The following is a 22,659-nucleotide window of genomic DNA, read 5'->3' as shown; positions in this document are numbered from 1 at the left end:
CATTTTGTGTGTGTGTGTGTGTGTGTGTATGTGTATACACATATACACACATCTTCTTTATCCAGTCATTTGTGAATGGACATTTAGGTTGCTTCCATGTTTTGGCTATTGTAAATAGTGCTGCTATGAACATTGGGGTGCATGTGTCTTTTTGAATTACAGTTTTCTCTGGGTGTATACCCAGGAGTAAGATTGCTGGATCATATGATAAGTCTATTTTTAGTTTTTTAAGGAACCTCCATAGTGTTCTCCATAGTGGCTGCCCCAATTTACATTCCTATCAACAGTGTAGTAGGGTTTCTTTTTCTCCACACTCTCTCCAGCATTTATTATTTATAGACTTTTTAATGATGGTCATCCTGGCTGGTAAGAGGTGATAACCTCATTGTAGTTTATTTGCATTGCTCTAATAATTAGCAAAATCGAGCATCTTTTTAATGTGCCTGTTGGCCATCTGGATGTCTTTTTTGAAGAAATGTCTATTTAGGTCTTCTGCTCACTTTTTGGTTGCTTGCTTGCTTGTTTGTTTGTTTGTTTGTTTGTTTGTTTGATATTAAGCTGTATAAGCTGTTTGTATACTTTGGAAATTAGTCCCTTGTCAGTCACATCATTCACAAATATTTTGTCATGTTCTGTCTTTTTGTTTTGTTGATGGTATTCTTAGCTGTGCAAACTCTTTTAAGATTAATTAGGTCCTATTTGTTTATTTTTGCTTTTGTTTCTATTACTTGAGGAGTTGGTTCAAAAAAAATATTGCTGCAATTTATGTCAAAGTGTGTTCTGCCTATGTTTTCCTCTAGGAGTTTTATAGTATCCAGTCTTACATTTAGGTTGTCCTTTTTGTTGGCATGTAGTTGTTCATAGTAGCCTCTTATGATCCCTTGTATTTCTGTGGTGTCAATTGTAACTTCTCCTTTTTCACTTCTGATTTTATTAATTTGGGCCCTCTCCCTTTTTTCTTGATGAGTCTGGCTAAAGGTTTATCAACTTTGTTTATTTTTTCAAAGAACCAGCTTTTAGTTTCATTGATCTTTTTAAAATTATTTTTTAGTCTCTATTTCATTTATTTCTGCCCTAATCTGATTTCTTCTACAAACTTTGAGTTTTGTTTGTTCTTTCTCTAATTGCTTTAGTATAGGGTTAGGGTGCTTGTTCGAGATTGTTTCCTGAGGTAAGCTTGTATTGTTGTAAACTTCCCTGTTAGAGCTGCTTTTGCAGTGTCCCAGAGGTTTTGGATCATTGTGTTTTCATTTTCATTTATCTCTAAGTATTTTTTGGTTTCCTTTTTGATTTCTTTGGTGATCCATTGATTGTTTAGTGGCACATTGTTTAGCCTCTACATGTTTGTGGTTTTTGCAGTTTTTTCTTGTAGTTGATTTCTAATCTCATAACATTGTGGTCAGAAAAGACACTTGATATGATTTCAATTTTCTTAAATTTACTGAGACTTGCTTTGTGGGTCAGCATGTGGTCTATCCAGGAGAATGTTCCATGTGCCTTTGAGAAGAGTATGTATTCTGCTGCTTTTTGATAGAATGTTCTATAAATATCAATTAAAACCATCTGTTCCAATGGCTCATTTAAGGCCTTTATTGCCTTACTGATTTTCTCTGTGGATGATCTGTCCACTGATGTAAGCGAAGTGTTAAGATCCCCCACTATTATTGTGTTATTGTCAATTTCTCCTTTTATGTCTGTTAATAGTTGCCTTATACATTGAGCTGCTGCTATACTGGGTGCATATATATTTACAGTTGTTACATCTTCTTGGATTGATCCCTTGAGCATCATGTAATGTCCTTCTTTGTCTCTTCATCCCCTCACTTTCAGTCTATATGTGTCCCTAGCTCTGAAGTGGGTCCCATGGAGACAGCAAATATATGGGTCTTGTTTTTGTATCACCAGTTTATGTCTTTTGGTTGGAGCATTTAATTCATTTACATTTAAGGTAATTATCAATACATTTAGCAGTCACCTGTAGTTTTGTTGTGATTATGAGAGGAGAAGAGTTTGTGGTCCTACTACTAGACCATCTTGACTGGAAATTCCTCAGTACCTACACAGTTTTAATGCCTTTCTCTTTCTTGATGATTTTCAAACTTTTGGGTCTCAGGAACTCTTTATACTCTTTAAATTATTGAGACCTCAAAGAGCTTTTCTATGTGGACTATATTTATTAATATTTACTGCATTAGATACTGACCTTATTAGAAAATAATTCACTTAATGATGATGATAAACCTATTAAAAGTTAACATAAATAAGATCGTGGCAGTTTTCCATTTTTGCAAATCTCTTTTATGTCTCACTTTATGAAAGATAGCTGGATTCTCTTATCTGCTTTTGCATTTAATCTGTTGCAATATCATTTGTCCTGTAGCCTCTGGAAAACTCCAGTGCATACTCATGAGGGAATTAGAGTGAAAAAAGGAGGCAGGAAGTGTCACAGTATTATGCATACTCCCTGACTATGTCTCAGAGACTCACAAGAATTCCAAGATCATACTTAGAAAACCACTGCTTCTGTCTTCAATCCTAAATCACTGAATTTTAGAATTTTTTTCTGTGACAATGCCAGAATTTGAACAAAGATCTACCTCACTGAAAATATCATGCTCTCCTGTCAGAACCTGCTGCTATCTGGAGGCCTTATGGATGATATGGACAGTAGAAAGTTTTAGGGAGAATACATCAACAGGCAATAAATGATCAGAGAATAGAGGGCAATGCACAGTGTATGGTAAGTGGCTGCCTAGTGTGCTACCCAGAAGAGATGACAGATCTGTCAAACTAGACATCCAGGTTATCTCCTGCCCAAAGTCCAATGTTTGCCAAATCACTGCTTGCCCCTAGTTTTTCCTTTTATTGTCAGTGCTTTACATTTTCATTCACTGGACTGTAGATGAGCAAAAAAAAAAAAAAGCAAGTGCAGCCCTACAGAGGAACTGCTGTGTTATTTCATTCTTCTGAAGGTAATTATCCAGTTTTCCCAGCACCATTTGTTTATTTATTTGTTTGTTTATTTGTTTATAGTATATACCTAGGATAAACTCTTCCACAGGTGCACAAGGAACCACATATTGGCATGTTCATTGTGGCTTCTTTTTTAATTATTATTGTATAATTTAATTATTTAATTTTGTTTTATTTGGGGGGGTAATTAGGTTTATTTATTTTTAGAGGACATACTGGGGATTGAACCTAGGACTTCATGCATGCTAAACATGCACTCTACCATTTGAGCTATACCCTCTCCTACTCCAGCACAATTTATTGAAGGGACTATTCTTTCCCATTGCATCTCTTGGCTCGCTTATCAAATGCATGTTGAACATTTATGAGTGGGATTATTTCTGAGCCCTTGGTTTGGTTCCATTGGTCTATGCCTCTATATTTTGCCGGTATCATACTGATTTGTTACTATATCTTTGTAATAAAGTTTGAACCTGGGAATTGTGATGCCTACAGATTTTTTTCTTTGTTCTTTAGATTGATTTGGCTATTAGGGGTGTTTGTGGTTTCACACAAATTTTAGGATGTTTCTTCTCCTTTTCTGTGCAAAAACCACTGGACTTTTGATAGGGGTTGCACTGAATCTATAGATGATTTGGATAGGATGGCATTTTAACAACATTAATTCTTCTAATCCATGACCGTGAGAACTCTTTCCATTTATTTGTATCTTCTTCAGTTTCTTTCATGAATGGCTTGTAGTTTTATAGATCTTTCACCTACTTGGTTTTATTTATTCCTAAGCATTTAATTCATTTTGATGCCATAGTAAATATCCTTGAAATTCAGAGTAACAAATGCTTATTTTTCACTCTGCTTCATCAATGTTAGTACATTCTGAAAAAATGCAACTGTAGAACTCAACTTCTACTTTATCAAATGCAAAATAGAATTAAAATGCTGCACTTTACCTATTTGCTTATATATGGATTATATATATGCAAATTATGCTAATAATCGATCAGTTTCTACGTGTTCAAGTGATAATCATTTTGTTACTGTCATGAGGGATTTTTTTAAACTTTTTTTTTACTGAGTTACAGTCATTTTACAATGAGTGACTTTTTAAATGTATGTCATGAAAGTAAACACAGTTTTTGATAAAATGGTGTGGAGAAATTCATGTTACTGACAGCATAAACTAGAAGAAATAGCATGCACTTTAAAAGCCAGTCAGATCTTACAGAAACTACTTAACCCTTCTGTGGCTCAGTTTCTTCAACTGAAAAGTGAGAAGTCTATAAACACATTGCAGCATTACTATGAGAATAGGAGGGCAAGTGTTCCAGAGTGGCACATAGTCTAAGACAGCAGCTGGTTTTCATTCAATAGAGTGTTAGTCAGCAACTACTCCGTGATAGGAGCTATGAGAGATGAGGGGCTAAAATTCTACAAAAGTTAATTTTAAAATGATTTATTTACTAAATTGAAATGATCTTCACTATGATTATCTTCAACCAGCAAAGAAAATATTTAAGAACATTTTCTATATATACTAATAATGAAAAAAGGTAAAGCTTATTGAACACTTATAATGCACCCTGCCTACATTAATTTCCTTTAAAGTATTTTTTAACATTTACAACTGCACTTTGAAGACATCACTATTATTACCCTCATTTTATAGATGAGAAAAATGAGGCACAGGGAATAAGTAAACCAAAGACACACAGTTAATAATTTGTAGAATTGGGAATCAAACCTAGATAGTCTAGATTCAGACTTCAATGTTTTTATCATTGTACCAAATTTTAAATTTAACTTTAACTTTGCATACAGTAAACTTCATTCTTATGGTTATACAGTTCTATGAAGTTTAACATAGGTATAGATTCACGTAACCATCACTATAATCAAGATACGGAAACATAACCCCTCAAAATCACCTTTTGCCACACTTTTTGGTAGACACTTCCCCATCCTAAACTCCTGATAACCATAATAAATCTGCTAACTAATTCATTTATAGGCTTTGTGTAAATAAAAATTCAATTTCTTTTGGATAAATACCTAGAACTAGATGTGTTGGGTCATATTATAAGCATATATTTAACTTTCTAGAAAACTGCTGAATTGTTTTCCAAAGAAGCTATATCATTTTGCATCATACCAGCAATATATGAAAGTTTTAGTTGTTCTGTGTCCTTACCAACACAGTATTTTCAGTTTTTCTTTAAAAAACATTCTAATAAGTGTGTAGAACTATCTCATTGTGGTATACATTTGCATTTCCTTAATGACTACAAATGTTGAGTATCTTTTCACCTACTTACTTGCTCCTCCATATTTTTTTTTTCTGGTGGTAATACGTGTGCTGAGATCTTTTCTCCTTTTGAAAAAATTGGTTCTTTGTTCTCTGTTTTGCTGTTGTTGACTATTCAGAGTTCTTCCTATTCAGAATACAAGTCATTTAGCAGATACTTGATTTGCAAATATAGTGTGTGGCTTCTCTTTTCCCTGTCTTAAGTTACACAGCAAAAACTTTTACATTTAGCTGAAATCCAATTTATCTTTTTTTTTAAATAAAACTTTTAGATTATGTTTTGATACTGTATCTAAGAACTTTTAACCTAACCTAAGATCACAAAGATTTTCTCCTATGTTGTCTTCTGGAAAGTTTTACATTTTACATTTTACATTTAGACATTGGATCCATTTAAATTAATTTCTGTATAAGGTGTGAGGAACTGGTCAAAGTACATTTTCTTCCACAAGTATGTCCAACTGTTCCCTCACCATTTATTGAAACACTTACTTTTCTTCATTGAATTGCTTTATATATATGTCAAAAATAAATTGGTCATGTTTTTATTGGTTTATTTCTGAACTGACTCTGTTCTCTACCCTTGATCTGTGAGTCCAGCATTTCACCAATACTACACTGTATTGACTACTATAGCTTCTTAGTAAGTCTTGAAACCAGACTTGTATGCGTCTTCCAATCTTGTTCTTCATGATCAGAATTGCTTTGGCTATTATAAGTAATCTACCATTCCATATAAAAGTTTAAATGCTGTGACTATAATAAGACTTAGCAGTGACTAAAAATTATGATGAGATTTTTGCCTGATATTAGATTGACTATAAACCAATTTCAAAAGAAATGACATTTTAACAAAATTAAGTCTTCTGATCAGTTTACATATATTTATCAATTTAATTAAGTCTTTGATTTCTTCCATCAGTGTTTTATAGTATTCAGCACACAAATACTGAATATATTTTGTTATATTTATAACTAAGTATTTCAATTTTTGGTGCTGTTTTAATTGGTACTCTTAAAATTTTGGTTTCATTTGTTCATTGCTATACTTGAAATAATTTTTTAAAAAATATATTGACTCTATATCCTTTATTCTGGGGCAGAGCTTACTTATTTGTTTCATGAGGGTTTTTTTGTAAATGCCATAACGTTTTCTACTTAGATAATCATGTTGGAAACAAAGACTGTTACTCTTTTCTTTCCAATCTGTGTGACTTTCTCTTCCCCTGATTTATTATATTAACTGGGACTTCCAGAATTATGTTGAATAGAGAGCAGACATTCATGCCTTTTCCTGCTTTTAGGAGAAAGCATTCAGTCTTTCACCATTAAAAATGACATTTTAATCTTTTTGTAGCTGCCTTTTATCAGATTAAGAAAGTTTCTTTTTATTCTCAGTTTGCAGATAATTTTTATCATGGAAAAGCATTGAGTTAAGCCAAATTCTTTTTCTGAATCTATTAAGATGAACACATAATTTTTCTTTCTCAGTATCATGAATTACATTGATTTTCAAATATTTTACTAATCTTGCATTCTGTGGACAACACTCAATTGACAATAACGCATTACCTTTTTGTATCATTGAATTTGATTTAGTATTTTGTTAAGGATTTTTGCTTCTATATTGGTCGACAGCTTTCTTTTCTTGTAATATTTTTCCTATTTTGGTAACAGGATAATCTCAGCACAATAAAATGAATTGTGAAGTATTCTCTTGTGTTTTATTTTCTGGTAACTATTTCATAAAATTGGTATAATTTTTTCTTAATGTTTAGTATAATTTGCTAGTGTAACAAATTGGGCTTCAAGTTTTCTTTTTTTTGAAATTTTTCAATTGCAAATTCAATTTTTTAAGTAGATATAGACAATTCAAGTTATCTATTTTTGAGTAATTTGTGGAAGATTGTGTCCTTTAAGAAATTTGTAGATTTCATCTAAATGATAGAATTTATGGACATACAATTTTTTTTTAGTATTCCTCTGTTATCTTTTTAATGTTTATAGAGTCTACAGTAATATCCCTTCCTTCAATCTTTATATTGGTAATTTGGATCTTCTCTTTTTTCTTGGTCAGTATGTATACTCTTTGTAAAGAATGGACTTTTGTGTCAATTTTTCCTCTATTTTTATCTTGTTTTAATTTTACTGAGTTCTGATCTGATTATTATTTCTTCTGTTATGCTTTCTTAGCATTTTCTTTTTTTGCTCTTCTCTTTTAGTTTAAGATGGAAGCTTTAAATATTGATTTGAGACCTTTCTTAATTTCTAATATGATAATTTTATAAATTTCCCTCTAAGCAGTTATTTAGGTACATACCACAAATTTGGATATTTGCATTTTTATTTTTATTCAGGTCAAAATATCCTCAAATTTCTCCAGAGAATTTGTCTGTGACACATCAGTTAGAATTTTTTATACTGAAAACCATAAAACACTGATGAAAGAAATTGAAAGCAAAAATAAATGGAAAGATACCTTGTGTTAATGGATTGGAAAAAATCAATATTTTCAAATTGCCCATATTATTTAAAGCAATATATTGACTCGATGCAATCACTATCAAAATTCCAATGAAATTTTTCATGGAAATAGAACAAACATTTCTAAAATTCATAAGGAACCACAAAAGATCCTGAATAGCCAAAGGAATCTTGAAAAAGAATAGAGCTGCAGGCCTCACACACCCTGGTTTCAAATTATATTACAAAGCTATCAGAAGCAAAACAGTATGGTATTGGCATAAAAACAGACAGATAGACCAATGGAACAAAATAGAAAGCCTAAAAATAATCCCAAGCATATATGGTATACCAATTTTTACATGAGTGCCAAATACACAGTGGGAAAAGGACAGTCCCTTCAATAAATGGTATTGGGAAAACTGGATAGTTGTATACGAAAGAATGAAACTAGACCCCTATATTATACTGTACACAAAAGTCAACTCAAAGTAGATCAGAGATTTATTATATTTATGTAAGACCTGAAACCAGAAAAACTTCTAGAAGAAAACATAAGGTAAAATTTCCTTGACATTGGCCTTGGTGACGACTTTTTGGAAATGCCACAAAAAGCACAAGCAGCAAAAGCAAAAATAGACAATTGGGACTATATCAAACTAAAAAGCTTTGGCTCAGCAAAAGAAACAAGAAAATAAAAATGAAAAGGCAGTCTACGGGATGGGAAACAATATTTGCAAACCATTTATCTACTAAGGGGTTAATATCCACAATATATAACGAATTCACACAACTCAGTAGCAAAGAAACAAACAACTCAATTTAAAAATGGGCAAATGGGCAAGGGGCCTAAATAGATGTTTTTCTGAAGACATATAGATGCCAACAAGTATATGAAAAGATGCTACATTATTTGTAAAATAAGACATTTTGAATGACAGTTCTTTTTGATAATGTTTTAACCTATTGGCAGCAATATCCTAGATAAAACATAAGAGCACTTTTCTTTTGAAATGATAATCTTTTATTACTCAGTAATGTGCAAAATGGCTCTCCTCTGTCTACAACTGAGCCTCTGTCTAAGTCTCAGTCTTTCCCCAGACCTAACTGTAACATGTGGAGTTGTTTTTTGCTTTGTTTTGTTTTAGTAGTAGGTAAACAAAAGAAAGGTATGTGACTATGGCTAATTTAAAGAAATGCTAATAATCACTATGATAATAATAATAATCAAATGAGAAATTTTTGTAAGATGTTGGAAGCTCATAGATTTGGGAGAAAATCGAAATTCTAATCTTCAGTGAAGTCAGCAGCACCAGAGGAGTCAGAATCCAAGAATAAATCTCTGCAGAATGCCACTGTGGTGATAATTCATCGCTAACTGTTCCCATTCTTTTTGTCTCTGTTTAAGAATCAATTTCCAGGGAGAGTACACTAAGTCTACCTTAAATTTACTTATATCTTGACTAATGAGTGATTGTTCCCTTGATCAACTTGCCAGTCAAAGATTTCAACTAATGAGAGGTGATATTTCCCTAAAGTAAACTAGGAAACTGTTACCGAAAGAAGAGTTTTCATGTCTGCTTAGCTTCTAAAGGCAACAGATATCTACAGCCCAGAATTTTATATTCTCTCTCTGATTGAGCTTATTTTCAAGGTTCAAAGATAAGTGTATTTTAGGGGTTGGATGTGGCTATGTGCTTTACAAATTTTGCATACAAATGCTTTATATATGTTTGTTTTAAGTTGATATTTCTATAAAGATACATAATTTTTTCCTATGTATGTGTGTTTTTAGTTGAAGTTTTTTTTTAATGGAAGTACTGGGGATTGGACCCAGGACCACATGTATGCTAAGCATGCACCCTACCACTGAGCTATTTCCCTGCCCCCTTTAGTTAAAATCTTAATGGTACCTTAAAGCTACTTAACAGTGTTTATGTGTCAAAATGGCTGCTTTGAGGCTGTACCATGTCAATCAGCATGTCACTTATCATTCATTCATTATTCCCTATGTAACTGTCATTTTTTAAGTTTAAAGCCCAGCTCTTCCTATCACAGAACCTTTTCTGATTGTGCTAGCTCTTAATAACCTTGCTTTCCTTCTATTTCTTATATGTTGTTTTAAAAAACATAATTTAGTAATTAATTATATGTAGAGGAGCATATGTAGTACCTGCAACATTAGCCAAGAAAAATGGGTTTACATCTTCCCAACTGCTCGCTGTCTAACTTTGGTCAGTAACTTCTACTTCCCAGGTCTCTGTATACTCATCATTAAAGCAGATGGGTTATATTGTAAAATTTTAAAATTTTGTAAAACCTTGTAAAATTTTAGCAACCTCAGATGGCTATAATAATAAATTTTTTAGAATGTTCCTTTCCCTCACAAGATTTCAAGATTCCTTTACTGTGAACCATTCAGTGAAATGTTACAAAGATTTTAGAAAACTTACCAAAAATACTGAAGAGAGCTTTATTTCAATGGCACAAAATTTTAAAATAATGGGTTTTTTCCCCAAGTGTTTTTAACAAAAAAGGAACATATTTGTAGTTCAAAAAATGGGAAAAGCTTTATTAGTAATGTGATAACTATATGCTTTCTGAAATTTTAAATAAATTGAATGACCAATAAAACAAAATGAAATAGAGAATATGCATATAAAGAAGTATAGAACCTTATTAGATACTTTTTCACATAAAAGTTTACAATTAAGAAATAAGAAGACCAATGTAAAATAAGCTGCCAGGAAATTGATGCCATTTAAATAAGATTTTTCTTATTTTAAAACACTGAATACTTGAGGTTTATTTAGAAGCAGGAATAATATCTATGTTAGGATGTACAGAAAGACATCTAGATTGTCATTATATTATTTATTCTTTTTGGTTGCATATTTATATGCATTTGATGTTACTAAAAATTGAAATGTTTAATTTTTAATTTTTTTTGTTTTGTTTGGACAGGCTATGTTATTCGAAAATATAGGTCTTATGGGATATGAAAAATTGTTTTCCACATTAGTAAAACTGGACTACACACAGCCAATTTCAGATGAAAACGTTACAGTGATGGATACAACCTTTACTGATATTCCAGTACGTCTGTACTTGCCAAAGAGGAAGTCAGAAAGACAGAGGCCAGCTGTAATTTTTATCCATGGTGGTGCCTTTGTTTTGGGAAGCTGTAGTAAGTGCATTTTATATAAGCAAATGTTCATGTGTATATGTGTTTGTGTGTATTGCATATTATATGTATTTATGTTAAAATATAGTATATATAATCGGTAGAATGTTGGTATTTATGTTTCTTAAGTATGTGTATGTATCTTAGCAGAGAGATAGATTATTTATTTGAGATAAATATGTATGATTCATACATAAATATTTATTTAAATAAATCATAAAAATATTAGGTGAGATTTTTGATTTTTAAAAAGTCTTATTATCAAATAAAGTTACATTGACAGTGTAAATAAAATGGGAGGTTCAAGTAGTAAACTTAAAAGTTAAGTTTAAAATTACCAAATGACCTGAATTTAGGTTCAGAAAAACAGAAGTGAATAAGATGATTTAAATGTTGAATTAGAAGTGATATTATTTGCAGCTTCTAAGTTCCATATACATGTTCATATTGCAGACAGTGAGGCATCAATACTTACCATGTTGAGGCTTAGAATCCAATGCATAAGTTCGAACTTAAAATGAAAAAATAAAATAGAACTATCAGCTCCTCCCTTAAAGTCTGTTCCCGTGTTATTTTGGAGATCATTCTAAGAAATGCAATGGTGTAGCTAAGATACTTACACACTTACATACATTCACACACACACATTCAAACATACACACACACTCACATACACATATACACAATTGACTTTAGACTTCATATTATTGACTCACCACAAAGCACCGAGTACAAGGGATATTATAGGTACTCAGATGATGTAAGAAGCAAATGAGGACTCCTTTCCTCAAAGAACCTATAGCTCAAATCATTATATCCAGAATTTTGACTCCATGATCTGTTAACGTTTCAAAACAACCACAAATGCCACTATAGTCAGCTGAGTGGTCGCCTTTCATTTTGATAGGTAAGCACATTCTTAGGATGGGTGTTATTATCACAATTTTAAGGATAAAAAGGTAGATGCAGAATGGTTCAGTAACTTGTTCAAAGTCCTATATTAGTAAGTGGTGGAACGAGTAGCCAAACCTAAGCCTGTCAACAAGATCCACAGGCTTAACCCTCACACCACTGGAGAGCAGTCCTATCCTACTCTCAAGGTGGCTGGAAGACGCTGTTCCTTGTTTGTGTGTAGTTTCTCTCCTTCACGTCAATGACACTTTCAAACCTTCAGAGCTCTTTCAAGTCTCTCAGCTCATCCTTCCTCAGCTACCAAGGATGTCTGTCCATAATTCAGCACCACTTCACTCCTCCCCCACACAGCCCGGCCGCCACCCCTCGCCTGCCTCGTGCGTCCTTAAAAATCCTTAACACTATTTTAATCCTTAATTTTACTTCTTTCTAATATGTCCTAGAAAAATGCATTTTTGTCTTATGGCAGAGTTCAATCTCTGCTTTGCCTGCGACCGTATTTACTCCTATGGTTTGGTTCTGTCATTATTTCTCATTCATTCATCTATCTACAAATGTGCCCTCTCTATTGACACCTAAACATGTTACAACTTTTTCAGCCTTGATCTCCCTTGTTCCAAATCACTCTCTCTAGGTAGTCCTCTTTCTCAGGCTCATTTTCATACACAGTGAAATCTTTTCCCATTTTGAATAATTCTTTAAACTCTGTAACTGGAAAATGACCACTTCCCTCTGCTTCACTGAAACTCTGTTCCCTTGATTTCTTTGAAACAAATTTCTTTCAACTTTCTTTTGCCTCTCCCTCTTACCTTCCTGTGTTTTTCCCTCTTTACAGCAAAACAATACAAACACAGAAAAACAGGTCTGTCTTTACACTTTATAAGTGTTCATGTTTCACAGTTTTCCTTTCTTTAGTTTTTGACTCTGCATGCTCTTTTATTTAGTCCCTTATACTTTTCAACCTTACCCATCCCCCACAACACTCTGCTGCTGACTTCCAAAGCTGTATTTCCAGCTATAGCAATAGTCCTAAATTACAGATCAATATATACAAATGCAGCATATGCCAGTACATCTGGAGGAACCACAGATAATTCAAGTTTAACATGACCAAATACAACTTACCCCATCTACCTTCCAACAGTTTGAGAAAAAAAGAAACCCAAATAAACAATAACAACTTCAACAAAACAAGGAAAGCAAATGCTCCTCATGTGTGTTCTATCAGTAAATACAGTAAATGTCTCTCAGCATCTGCATTTAATTACCAGTTCTGTCTACCTTTCTAAACATTTTTTTCTTTCTGTCCACATTTAACAAAATTATTTGCCATTAGATTTCCTTCTGCTTACTAAAAATTGGCACGTGCCATCTGCCTCTACAAGGATTGGATCACGCTGGCACTTGCCATCTAACTCTACTTGGATTAAATCACCAGCAGCTGCGGCGCCTGATCTCCAGCACTCCCTGAAAGGAGTACAGAGTGGAGGTCAGGAAGGAGGTGTTCTGTGCTATGGGAAAACTGGCTGAACAGGACTTCAGATGGCTAGATATTTTTAGAAGATTTAATGACCCCAATTCTTGCGTCTCCTCATATCTAGAAAAGCACTAAAATCATTAATGGTGACGTCTGCTCCTCATGACTAGCAGCAAGCCTCTGCCTAAATGTGTGCTTGACTGCACGTCCCCCTCTTCACTGAAATCATGTATAATACAGAGTTTTCCTCCTGCCTCTTTGAAACAGTTTCTCAGAGCTTTCTGGGATGCTGTCTCCTTGGCTGTAGTCCTCATTTTGCCCCAAATAAAACTTAGCCCACAACTCTCAACATTGTGTGATTTTTATTTCAGTCGACACTTCTATGGCTTTTTCTTTGCTTGTTCACCACCATTTCCTTGTCTATGTCAGCCTTTTTCTGCCCTTTTGTTGTATGCAAATCTGGTCATATGACATAACTAAATTCTTTGGTAACCTCTGCCACCTGTTTACAAAGAAATCCCTAGTGTAGTACCTAAGTACTGACACCTGTATTCCTATTTTCCTACGTGGTTCCACTTTATACCCTATTCGTCTCTCAATTCTTATTTCAGGTGTATTACATTTCACACCTGTAAGTGGTTTTCCATTGCTCTTTATTCATAAGGTACACTTTGATATTAACTTTTTCATTTCAGGGCAGTCACCATTGGACCTCCTGAACAGATTGACGGCAAACAAACTTGATGCTGTTGTTGTGGGAGTGGAGTAAGAGAATGACCTTTTGTATTTTTCGTATTATGATTCTTGCCCTTGTAACACAGAAGTCTGATTTCCAAAGAAGGTGCCCAAGCCTCCCAGAGGACTGGGATTCTAGAGTTTGGGATTTTTGACATTAGCATCTTTTATTCGTATCATATTATTCACTCCTCCTCAAAGGGGCCTAGCTTCTCTTTAACCTCAGTCATTATAGAGACCTCTGAGAGGCATCACAGAACATCTTTGGAAACATAGCTGTGGTAATTCTAGGAGAGCCTAGGTGCTCAGTTACCTGTTACACATTTGGGATGTTGAGTTTTGTTTGAGCTGGTAATAAAAGATTAATTTGATAGATACTTTTAAAAAAAATTGAACTATAGTCAATTTATAATATTGTGTTAGTTTCAGGGGTACAGCAAAGTGGTTCAGTTATACATAGATATATACATTCCTTTTCAGATTCTTTCTCATTGTAGGTTATTACATGCTATGAATATATAGCTGTTCTTAATTGGAGGAACATCAGCTGCAAATGTTGGGACCATCTAAGAATTTTAAGTCATTCTCAAAATGAAAGAACTTACTTGCTCATGATCTCTGCCCAAATTTCCGTCAGTATACCAGAATGGCTAACAAATGGCCAGTACTTTCTGACCTATTCAGGGGTTCTCTGTACTTCATCCGCAGGATGAAGATTTTTTTCCCACTTCTCCTATCAGTTATGTAGTACAGAAACGTACTCAGAGACTCCTAGCCCAAAGCTGAAGCAAGAACATTAGTGGAATTTCCTGGTGAGAACCTAAGAGGTGTAAACAGAACACACAGGTGGAACTAAGTGCTGTCCTCCCCGTTGTTTCTACCGTAGAGCAACCAGAAGACTGTGTGTTTTCAGAGATATTTCTAATTCATAATAACTAGGATGCTCTCCCTTTCCCTCTATAATATTTTTAACCTAACATACCACTTTGCTATTTTAAATATACTTTTTAAATGGTGATATGTGCTGTACCTAGTTTAAGAATTCCATCAGTTACTTATAGTATTTGTTGTTTTTTTCTACTCTGAAGAACATTTAAAGTAACAGTTACATTTTGATATAGTATTTTGTTTAGTTATACTATATTTCAGATATTTTAGATACAGATTATAATATGACAGAATTGCAAGGGCCATCTGGCCAGCATTTAATGGTTAGTTTTGACCTTATTAATTCACCAATTCTTATGGATAGTGAGATTACTAGTATAGGTAGAAATAAAAAATAAGACAACCCAATAGTGTGCTCCCACATTAGAAGAAAAAATATAGAGGTATATACATATTATACACATCAATGGATGTTGTAATAATTTGCTTTACAAATGACTTTACAGCTGTTAAGCAATATCACTTACTATACTTAAAATATTTGTTTCAAAGCTTCTCTTTTGAATTGTTTTCAGGTCGTATGTAAACTCATCTTTATGTATTCATTCAGGTTATGATATAAAACAGGACATGCTATCTTATGGAATTTTTACCTAAATAAATTTCTAATATAAGAAACCTACAAGTCATTTGCTCTCAGATTTGCTGCTTTTAAAATTTCTTGTGCACTCCCAACAATAGTTGTGAAAATATCTGTCACTGACTACATTGAGAACCTGATAAATGCTACAGTGCATCTCCCCAACTGATTGCACTTTTGCTGACAAATTTACATACAGTTTTACGAAGATGAAGACATAATCCTTATCTTTTGCATCTCCCCATAGAACCCAGTATTTAAAAAACTTTACACCAGAATCTATTTTTTATTTTAAAAAGATATGTTAGTAGTAAGTCCAGGTATGATTGGTGAAATTAAAGATTGAAAGTAAGGCCAATTTTGTTCTCTGGACCTGCTGGTTAAATTGAGAGATAGTTGGATATATGCAACTGAAGTTTAATCATATGTGCTTTGTTGCTTTCTTTCTCTCTCTCTCTCTCTTTCTTTTTTTTTTTCCCTGAAGCTACAGACTAGCTCCTCAATATCAGTTTCCTACTCCCTATGAAGATGTCATTTCTGTGGTCAAATTCTTTCTAGAGGATAAAACTCTTGCAGAATATGGAGTGGATCCCACCCGAATCTGTATTTCAGGTGATAGTTCTGGGGGTACACTGGCAGCAGGAGTGGTTCAACAGGTATGTTTTATGTATTATATGTGTTTATAACACATACACACATGCTGTAATTCTAACAGAAAAGAATAATTTTATTTGTTAGAATATTTTTATTGGCCTTATATTTCAAACTGTTCAATGGCAAAAACAAACCAAAAACAAACCTCTTCTGTCCTTTTACATAATTTTATCTTTAGACAGAAGTGGTTTTAGAGGCATGGGGAGAAACAAAATATCATGTTAAATAAGGCTCTTATTTTGCCACCAATTTTGAGAAAAATAGAAGAGTGTCTAGGAGCTACTATTTAACATGACAAGGGATTTGTCGTTCTCCTTGGGTAAAGCATAAAGTCTGCCAAGTACTTGGGATTACTGGAGTTCATGTTTTCAATCAAGGAGAGTGTCAGCAGATACCGTTCGGGCCATATGTCATGCTTACATGGGGGAATCACTATTGTAATAAAAAAGAAAAATGGCCTACATTAAAACCCTTGTTGTGTGCAGTTAAATAATAACTGCCCAATTAATTATTATATTTGAAAAATGAACTCAGTCCAATAGAAAATTCTTACCCCCCAAACCATTTTTTATGGAGCAAATGTATCATAAGCAGAGGGATACATACCTTTACAACTAGCAGGATCTGCTAACTCATCTTGTGGGATCACTTCTGCTGCTAGCCTGAGAAGGTACTGGTTGATTCTCTCTGCCTCTTTTTGTTTATGTGGTGACTGCTGTTTCTTCCACCCAGTCTGTGAGGTGATCCAGTTGGTTTAGCCTGTCTGAGGGCACTGGGGAGTAATCAAGGAGTGGCAGCAGGTATATTGACTTGTCCAGATGTCACTGTTGCAGATGTTGGTCTGCGGCTCAGGGAATTGCTCCTCAGGGATTTAATCAAAGGTTTTCTCCTGTAGAGTGGAAGTGTAAAAGAATAGGAAAGGGAAATGTATGGCGGCTCTTTTCACCCCATACCTTAGATCTTAGGTTATCTCTAGTAAGAAAGAGAAGCTCCAGCTACAACGCTCCATGTCTTTTCTTGCCCTTCGCATTTTCATAAACTGCTATTACTGTTATATTTCCCATCATATTACACTATTTTCTCCAGAAGGTGAGTTGTATATTAGGAATACTTCCTTTAACTTGGCTCAGTTCCTGTTGAGTCTAGTTAATATGTGAGTTTGGGCATTGGTATTTTATTATTATACTCATTCTTTCTCCTTACTAACATTACTTTAGTTCAAAAATGATTTAATACAGAGAGCTTGTCATCTTCCCTAGGAATCTGGTAACTGTATTTTTATTTGGTGGTCATATGTGAATAAACATGTGTGTGTAGGTATGTGTGAATCATTACTGATGAAAAGTAGGATGACACATTTCAATGCCCTTAAAGTACAAATACTGTCAAAATAAACATTAAGTACTATATCATTTTTATAATTATTTACATCATAACTGCTGATATGATTATTGGAGTAAAGCCTCCCCCTCTTGCAGTTTGGAAGCCTTTGACTCATTCATACTTTATTATACATTTTTTCAGATACAAAATGATCCAGAATTCAAAAATAAATTTAAGGCACAAGCTTTAATTTACCCTGGTTTACAGCTAGTTGATATCTCTATGCCATCTCACCAAGAATATGAGCATGGACCAGTTCTGTCAAGGAACATGGCAATTGAACTCGGATGCCTCTATTTGACCAACGATAAAGCACTGACCCAGGCAATGAGAAAAAACCAACACATGCCTCATGGATCAGGACATCTGTTCAAGTTGGTTAACTGGAGTACCTTCCTTCCTGAGAAATACAGAAAGCAGCATGTATATACTGAACCAGTTTTGGGGAGACTTAACACTTCGTTTTCAATACTTTTGGATAATAGGTTATCACCTTTGGCAACCAATGATTCCCAGTTACAAAATTTGCCATTAACTTATGTTGTCACCTGTCAACATGATATCCTAAGAGATGATGGACTTATATATGTCTCACGACTTCGAAATGCCGGAGTTAAAGTTTCTCATGACCATATGGAGGATGGAGTCCATGGAGCTTTATCATTCATGACATTACCAGTTTATTTACAACTAGGTATTAGAATAAAAGATAAGTATATTAATTGGCTAGAAGAAAATCTATAAATCATACATGCAGCTAGCTAGTCACTTAGTATTGTAGTCCAAAGGTTATTTTGAAATTTGTGAGTTTAAGGGACAGAATAGTGATTTTAGTTTTGGATAAACCTAAGTTTAAATCAGAGCAAAGGTTACTGTGCATCTTTGAACAAATTAATTTCCCTAATCTTAGATCTTGCTTAAATGAAGAACTTTCACTGTATTAATCCCACTAAATTTCACTTATTCTGTTTGATAAATTTTAAATATTCACCAATAATAGTAAAGTATAAAGGGAAGCATGATTATAAGCAAAATAGGCACTATCCTTTTCAGGCAGTGACAGGAATGGTAATGCTGAGCAAAAATTTTAAGACAGGAAAATTGCAATGGCATTTAGATGGGGCCAGGGAACCCAACTTATAGTCAAGCCTTTTTTTTCTTTTTTTCAATTTGTGGTCCAAAAATTAATTTTATCCACTCTATGTAAGTTATCACATTTTTCCTGATTCACTTAATATACAAAGTCTTCTTTCAGACGTATTGGTAGACTTCTTTGCCTGTAGAAGGAAAGACTAACATCTGAACTGCAAATCCTTCCAAAAGCCTAAGTGTTTGACCCTTAATCAAACTTTTAGAAATATCAGCCCCGATGGTAGATGAGTTACTGCTTTGATTTCTATGTACTGATTATTTATCCAAGAAGTTCCCTCACCAATTGTACATGGCAGTGAGAATTATTTATTTTATTACTTTGAATTTCTGGAGTGAATCATTTATCCTCACAAGAGTGACATAACTAAAAAGATATTTAAGCTGATGGTCTCTGGATCTGTTGACTTTCCTATGATGATAGGGCCCAAGCTCACATTAGTCCACATGAACCTCATGACTAAAATGTATTCCTGTTAAAGGACATCATAAGCTGTATCTAATTTACTGAGGCCCCTGTGATGTTGCTTTTTTCATGGTGCTGTTTTCCCTGTTCTGTGTATTTCCTAAAGCTGAGTAAATGTGTTGCTATATAAATCTAATTGTGTTTTGTTAGTTTGATTGATAATCTGATCCCAAAACACATTTTTGGGGTCATTTTGGTAGCTTGATTAGTTGCTTTTGGGTTCTCTGGATACATAATTTGTTCACTAATCTTTCAGCACATTTCACCACATTAGGCTCTTCTCTGAAATTCAAACACTGAGCTATTACATTCCAAAAGTGTTGATGAATATGTTTTCTTTGCTATTAGTTGCCCCATTGTATGTAATGTGAGAATATAACGTCCTATTTAACAGTTTTCTAGATTCATTTATAAAAGAGAAAGACATTAGTCAAAGATGTCATCTTAAACCAGGCTTGGCAAAAATTTATTTGCATGAATTAATCATTAATCACTCAAATCAAATGAGAAGGCAGTTTATGTTCAAGATTTGTTTTATAAACATTATCCACTAAGAAAATTCTTTAAACTAATTGCAGCATTATTGCATATAATTTTTCATTGATTCATTCACAAAACTTTGAAGGATAAAAAATTAGATATGAAGGTATTAAATGTTCTTGAATAGAAAGAAACTATTGTAAAAAGTTTATTCTTCCAGATTAATATGTATGTACTGAAATTTATGTTCAATCCATAGTATTGCTTTTTTGTTTTTGTCGTTTTAGTGTTCAATAAGAGAGTCTTAAAGCTTATAGGGAAAAGTAAATGTTCAAAATAACTCCTCCGAAAAAAACTGTGGAAGAACAGTGAGAATGGAACTTTATGAGGACTCCAGCATCCAAGATGATTAGAAAAGAACTAAACACATTCAAAAACTAAACTCTTCTGTAACTAGATTATATATAAACATGCATGTACCAAATTGTGCATTTTTCTAAATTTGTTTGTGTAAATGCACTGTTACAGTTTTTACATAAGTTGTGTTTGACATTTTCTATGTTGGTATAAACAGATGGGCCAGAAAAAGTAGGTCTCTCAAAGACAAAGCACAAGACTGCCATGCATGGCTGAGAAAGTTGTGAATTACATTTATGTTAACATTCAGTGAAATCCCAGGAAGTGTACAGATAGAACAAGCTGTGGTCTATGTGCATTCTTCATATGCCTAGAGATGTAATGTCACTACTTTTACTAGTTCTTAGCTTTGAGGGAAGCAAATAATATGAACTAACACAATTTTAGAGTCATAAGGGAAATGAAGATGGCTTTGCAGGTGACCTCATGTTCAGCATGAGGCTAAATGGAAAAGTAAATCTTTATAATACCCACTTCTGGAGCACTGTGAAATCAACCTCCTCCAATTAAACATGTAAGCGAATGTGAAATTTCACACCTTTCGCTACATTATGCACACTAGTTTTTGGTACATGATTTTATTCAGATATGATTTTGTTCAGATATGCAAAACACAATGATGGACATATATCTGGACATGTTGATGGAGTGGTTTGTCCCTACAGCTGCAGGATATTCTTGCAACTTCATTTTCTAATAGGATATAGATGCCCCTCACACCATCTCTTGGTCACTATCTTTATCAATGACTATCTTCCACGACCAGGATTTGGCATTCTGTACAATGTTGCCCAGTTTTGAAACAGTGTTATCCAAATTACCCAATATTATTATAAAATTATAGGTATAACTTTGATAGTTTCTCACAAATTGGGTTTGACTACATGTTAACATATAACAGCTGCTGAGTAATAAATTTCTGAAACTAATGCTTTTTAGAATTGTTCTACACTACAAAGTCACATAATCAAATCAGTTTTGGTTCAGTCTGGAATTGACAATGGTAAGCAGTGAAACTAGAGAATACAGAACTTCAGTCTTCATGGTGAATTGTTAAAGGCATTGTGTAGGCATTAAATTTCTATGCAGAAGAAATAAAAGTGGAACCCAATTTTATATGATAAATGAAAAGTAAGTTCTATTAGTCTAACGATATGAATAATAAATCAAGAATAAATTAAACTTTGCAAGAAATTTTAGGTATTCACTATATGTCTGACTTACTCTATGGCAAGAAACAGGTAATAATTTTCATTGCTGTCCATAAAGTTATCAGTGTTCTCGCAATGTGAAGCCTCCTACTATCGACCTCATGGGAAGTTGTCATCTTCCAAGCATCTCTGAAGGGGCTGGCATATAACTGACTCAGAGCCCTTTGTGCACTAGGCAGCACCTTTTTGGGGTTGTACTAAAGGATGGGGATTTTAGTGTATGGTAGTAAGGAGAGAGATTCTCACAGTCTCAGCATGATGCTTTAGAACAGCGGGCACTGGCAGAAGAGTCACTAGGGCCCAGGACAACATGGCAGATGTGGTACTTGTAAGCTGCCTTCATCCTGTCTGTGCTTTCTCCCTCTTGCTCCTTTTCCCTTTATGCTAACATCTTAATATCTTGGCATTGCTTCTAGCTTCCTTTGATTCAAAATAGGGTTGTTGTTTTTTTGCAACTCCTACTAGAAAAACCAGTGTTGTTGCTTTTAAAAATAAGACCAAATAATGCTATAAATTTAACTTCTATGTTTCTTCTGTATTTCAATATAATTTGGCAAGGGAAGAGATTGGATGATGGGTTCTGCATGCCTCTAGAACAAGCAGCACCTGCTAGCTCATCTTTTGGAACAGGTATGTCTATTTCTGGTATTACTCGAGAAAGATGTGGTAAAATCTCCTTCCCCCTTTCTGTTTATAGGGATTTATGTGGTCAACTGTTGTCTGCTTCTTTACTTGACTGAGGCTGGCATGTTCATGAACTGCATATTTGGTTTAGTAAATTATCTGTCCTAGGCCACTGCAGGGGAACTCAGGGCCTGGGAAAGAGACTGCAGGCTAAAAGTGTTCATCTGTTGGGGCTTGTCACTGTGAGACCAATTCTCTAAATACATACTAGAATTTCCAGCCCTAAATGGCACCAGCAATGACAAATACTAGAAATCTGAGTGACAGAAGCTTTTATATAAGAAACTAAAAATCATGACATGGATGCTATAGGGAGTGAATGGTGGTTGGTTGTTTGCTGACTAAATTTTAGAATGTATCTAAGATGAACATCTCTTTCCATACTAAGGTCATTGAACCTTTCCAATGAATAATACAATGTCTATTACAAAGATACAGGACACCTTCAGAAGGGAATCTGATTAAGAACTTTGGCTGGAGGGAGGGGACACTCTGGGCAATGATGACCCTGAAAGTCATCAACTCAGCAGTACTAAGCAAATTCTCACTCTCTTATTTAGGAGTGAGGGAGCAGAGAAGGCTGACTCTGAACTAAGGAAAACTGCAAATAGAAAATGAATGTTAGGAAAAGGGATTCAGTC

General features: G+C 34.0%; 1 protein-coding gene across 4 annotated transcripts in view; it reads left to right on the top strand.

Moving 5' to 3' along the window:
• AADACL2 (arylacetamide deacetylase like 2) overlaps positions 1–21,297 on the top strand; it is a 59,170-nt gene extending 37,873 nt beyond the window's left edge. For 2 of the 4 annotated variants that reach the window (XM_074369421.1, XM_074369412.1), the window contains 4 exons: positions 10,703–10,925; positions 14,007–14,076; positions 16,059–16,230; positions 17,753–21,294. In XM_074369421.1, the coding sequence (XP_074225522.1) occupies positions 10,706–10,925; positions 14,007–14,076; positions 16,059–16,230; positions 17,753–18,355 (1,065 nt within the window). In that variant the 5' untranslated portion in view covers positions 10,703–10,705 and the 3' untranslated portion in view covers positions 18,356–21,294. Of the gene's footprint in view, positions 1–10,702; positions 10,926–14,006; positions 14,077–16,058; positions 16,231–17,752 lie in introns of all 4 variants that reach the window. The other 2 variants (XM_045514463.2, XM_010951992.3) reach the window with 2 other exon arrangements.
• The last annotated feature ends 1,362 nt before the right edge of the window (positions 21,298–22,659 follow it).

Source organism: Camelus bactrianus, chromosome 1 (assembly GCF_048773025.1).
Source record: "Camelus bactrianus isolate YW-2024 breed Bactrian camel chromosome 1, ASM4877302v1, whole genome shotgun sequence".
Lineage (NCBI taxonomy): Eukaryota > Metazoa > Chordata > Mammalia > Artiodactyla > Camelidae > Camelus > Camelus bactrianus.
The sequence above is the reverse complement of the archived record's forward strand: the minus strand, read 5'-3'. Positions and strand labels throughout refer to the sequence as shown.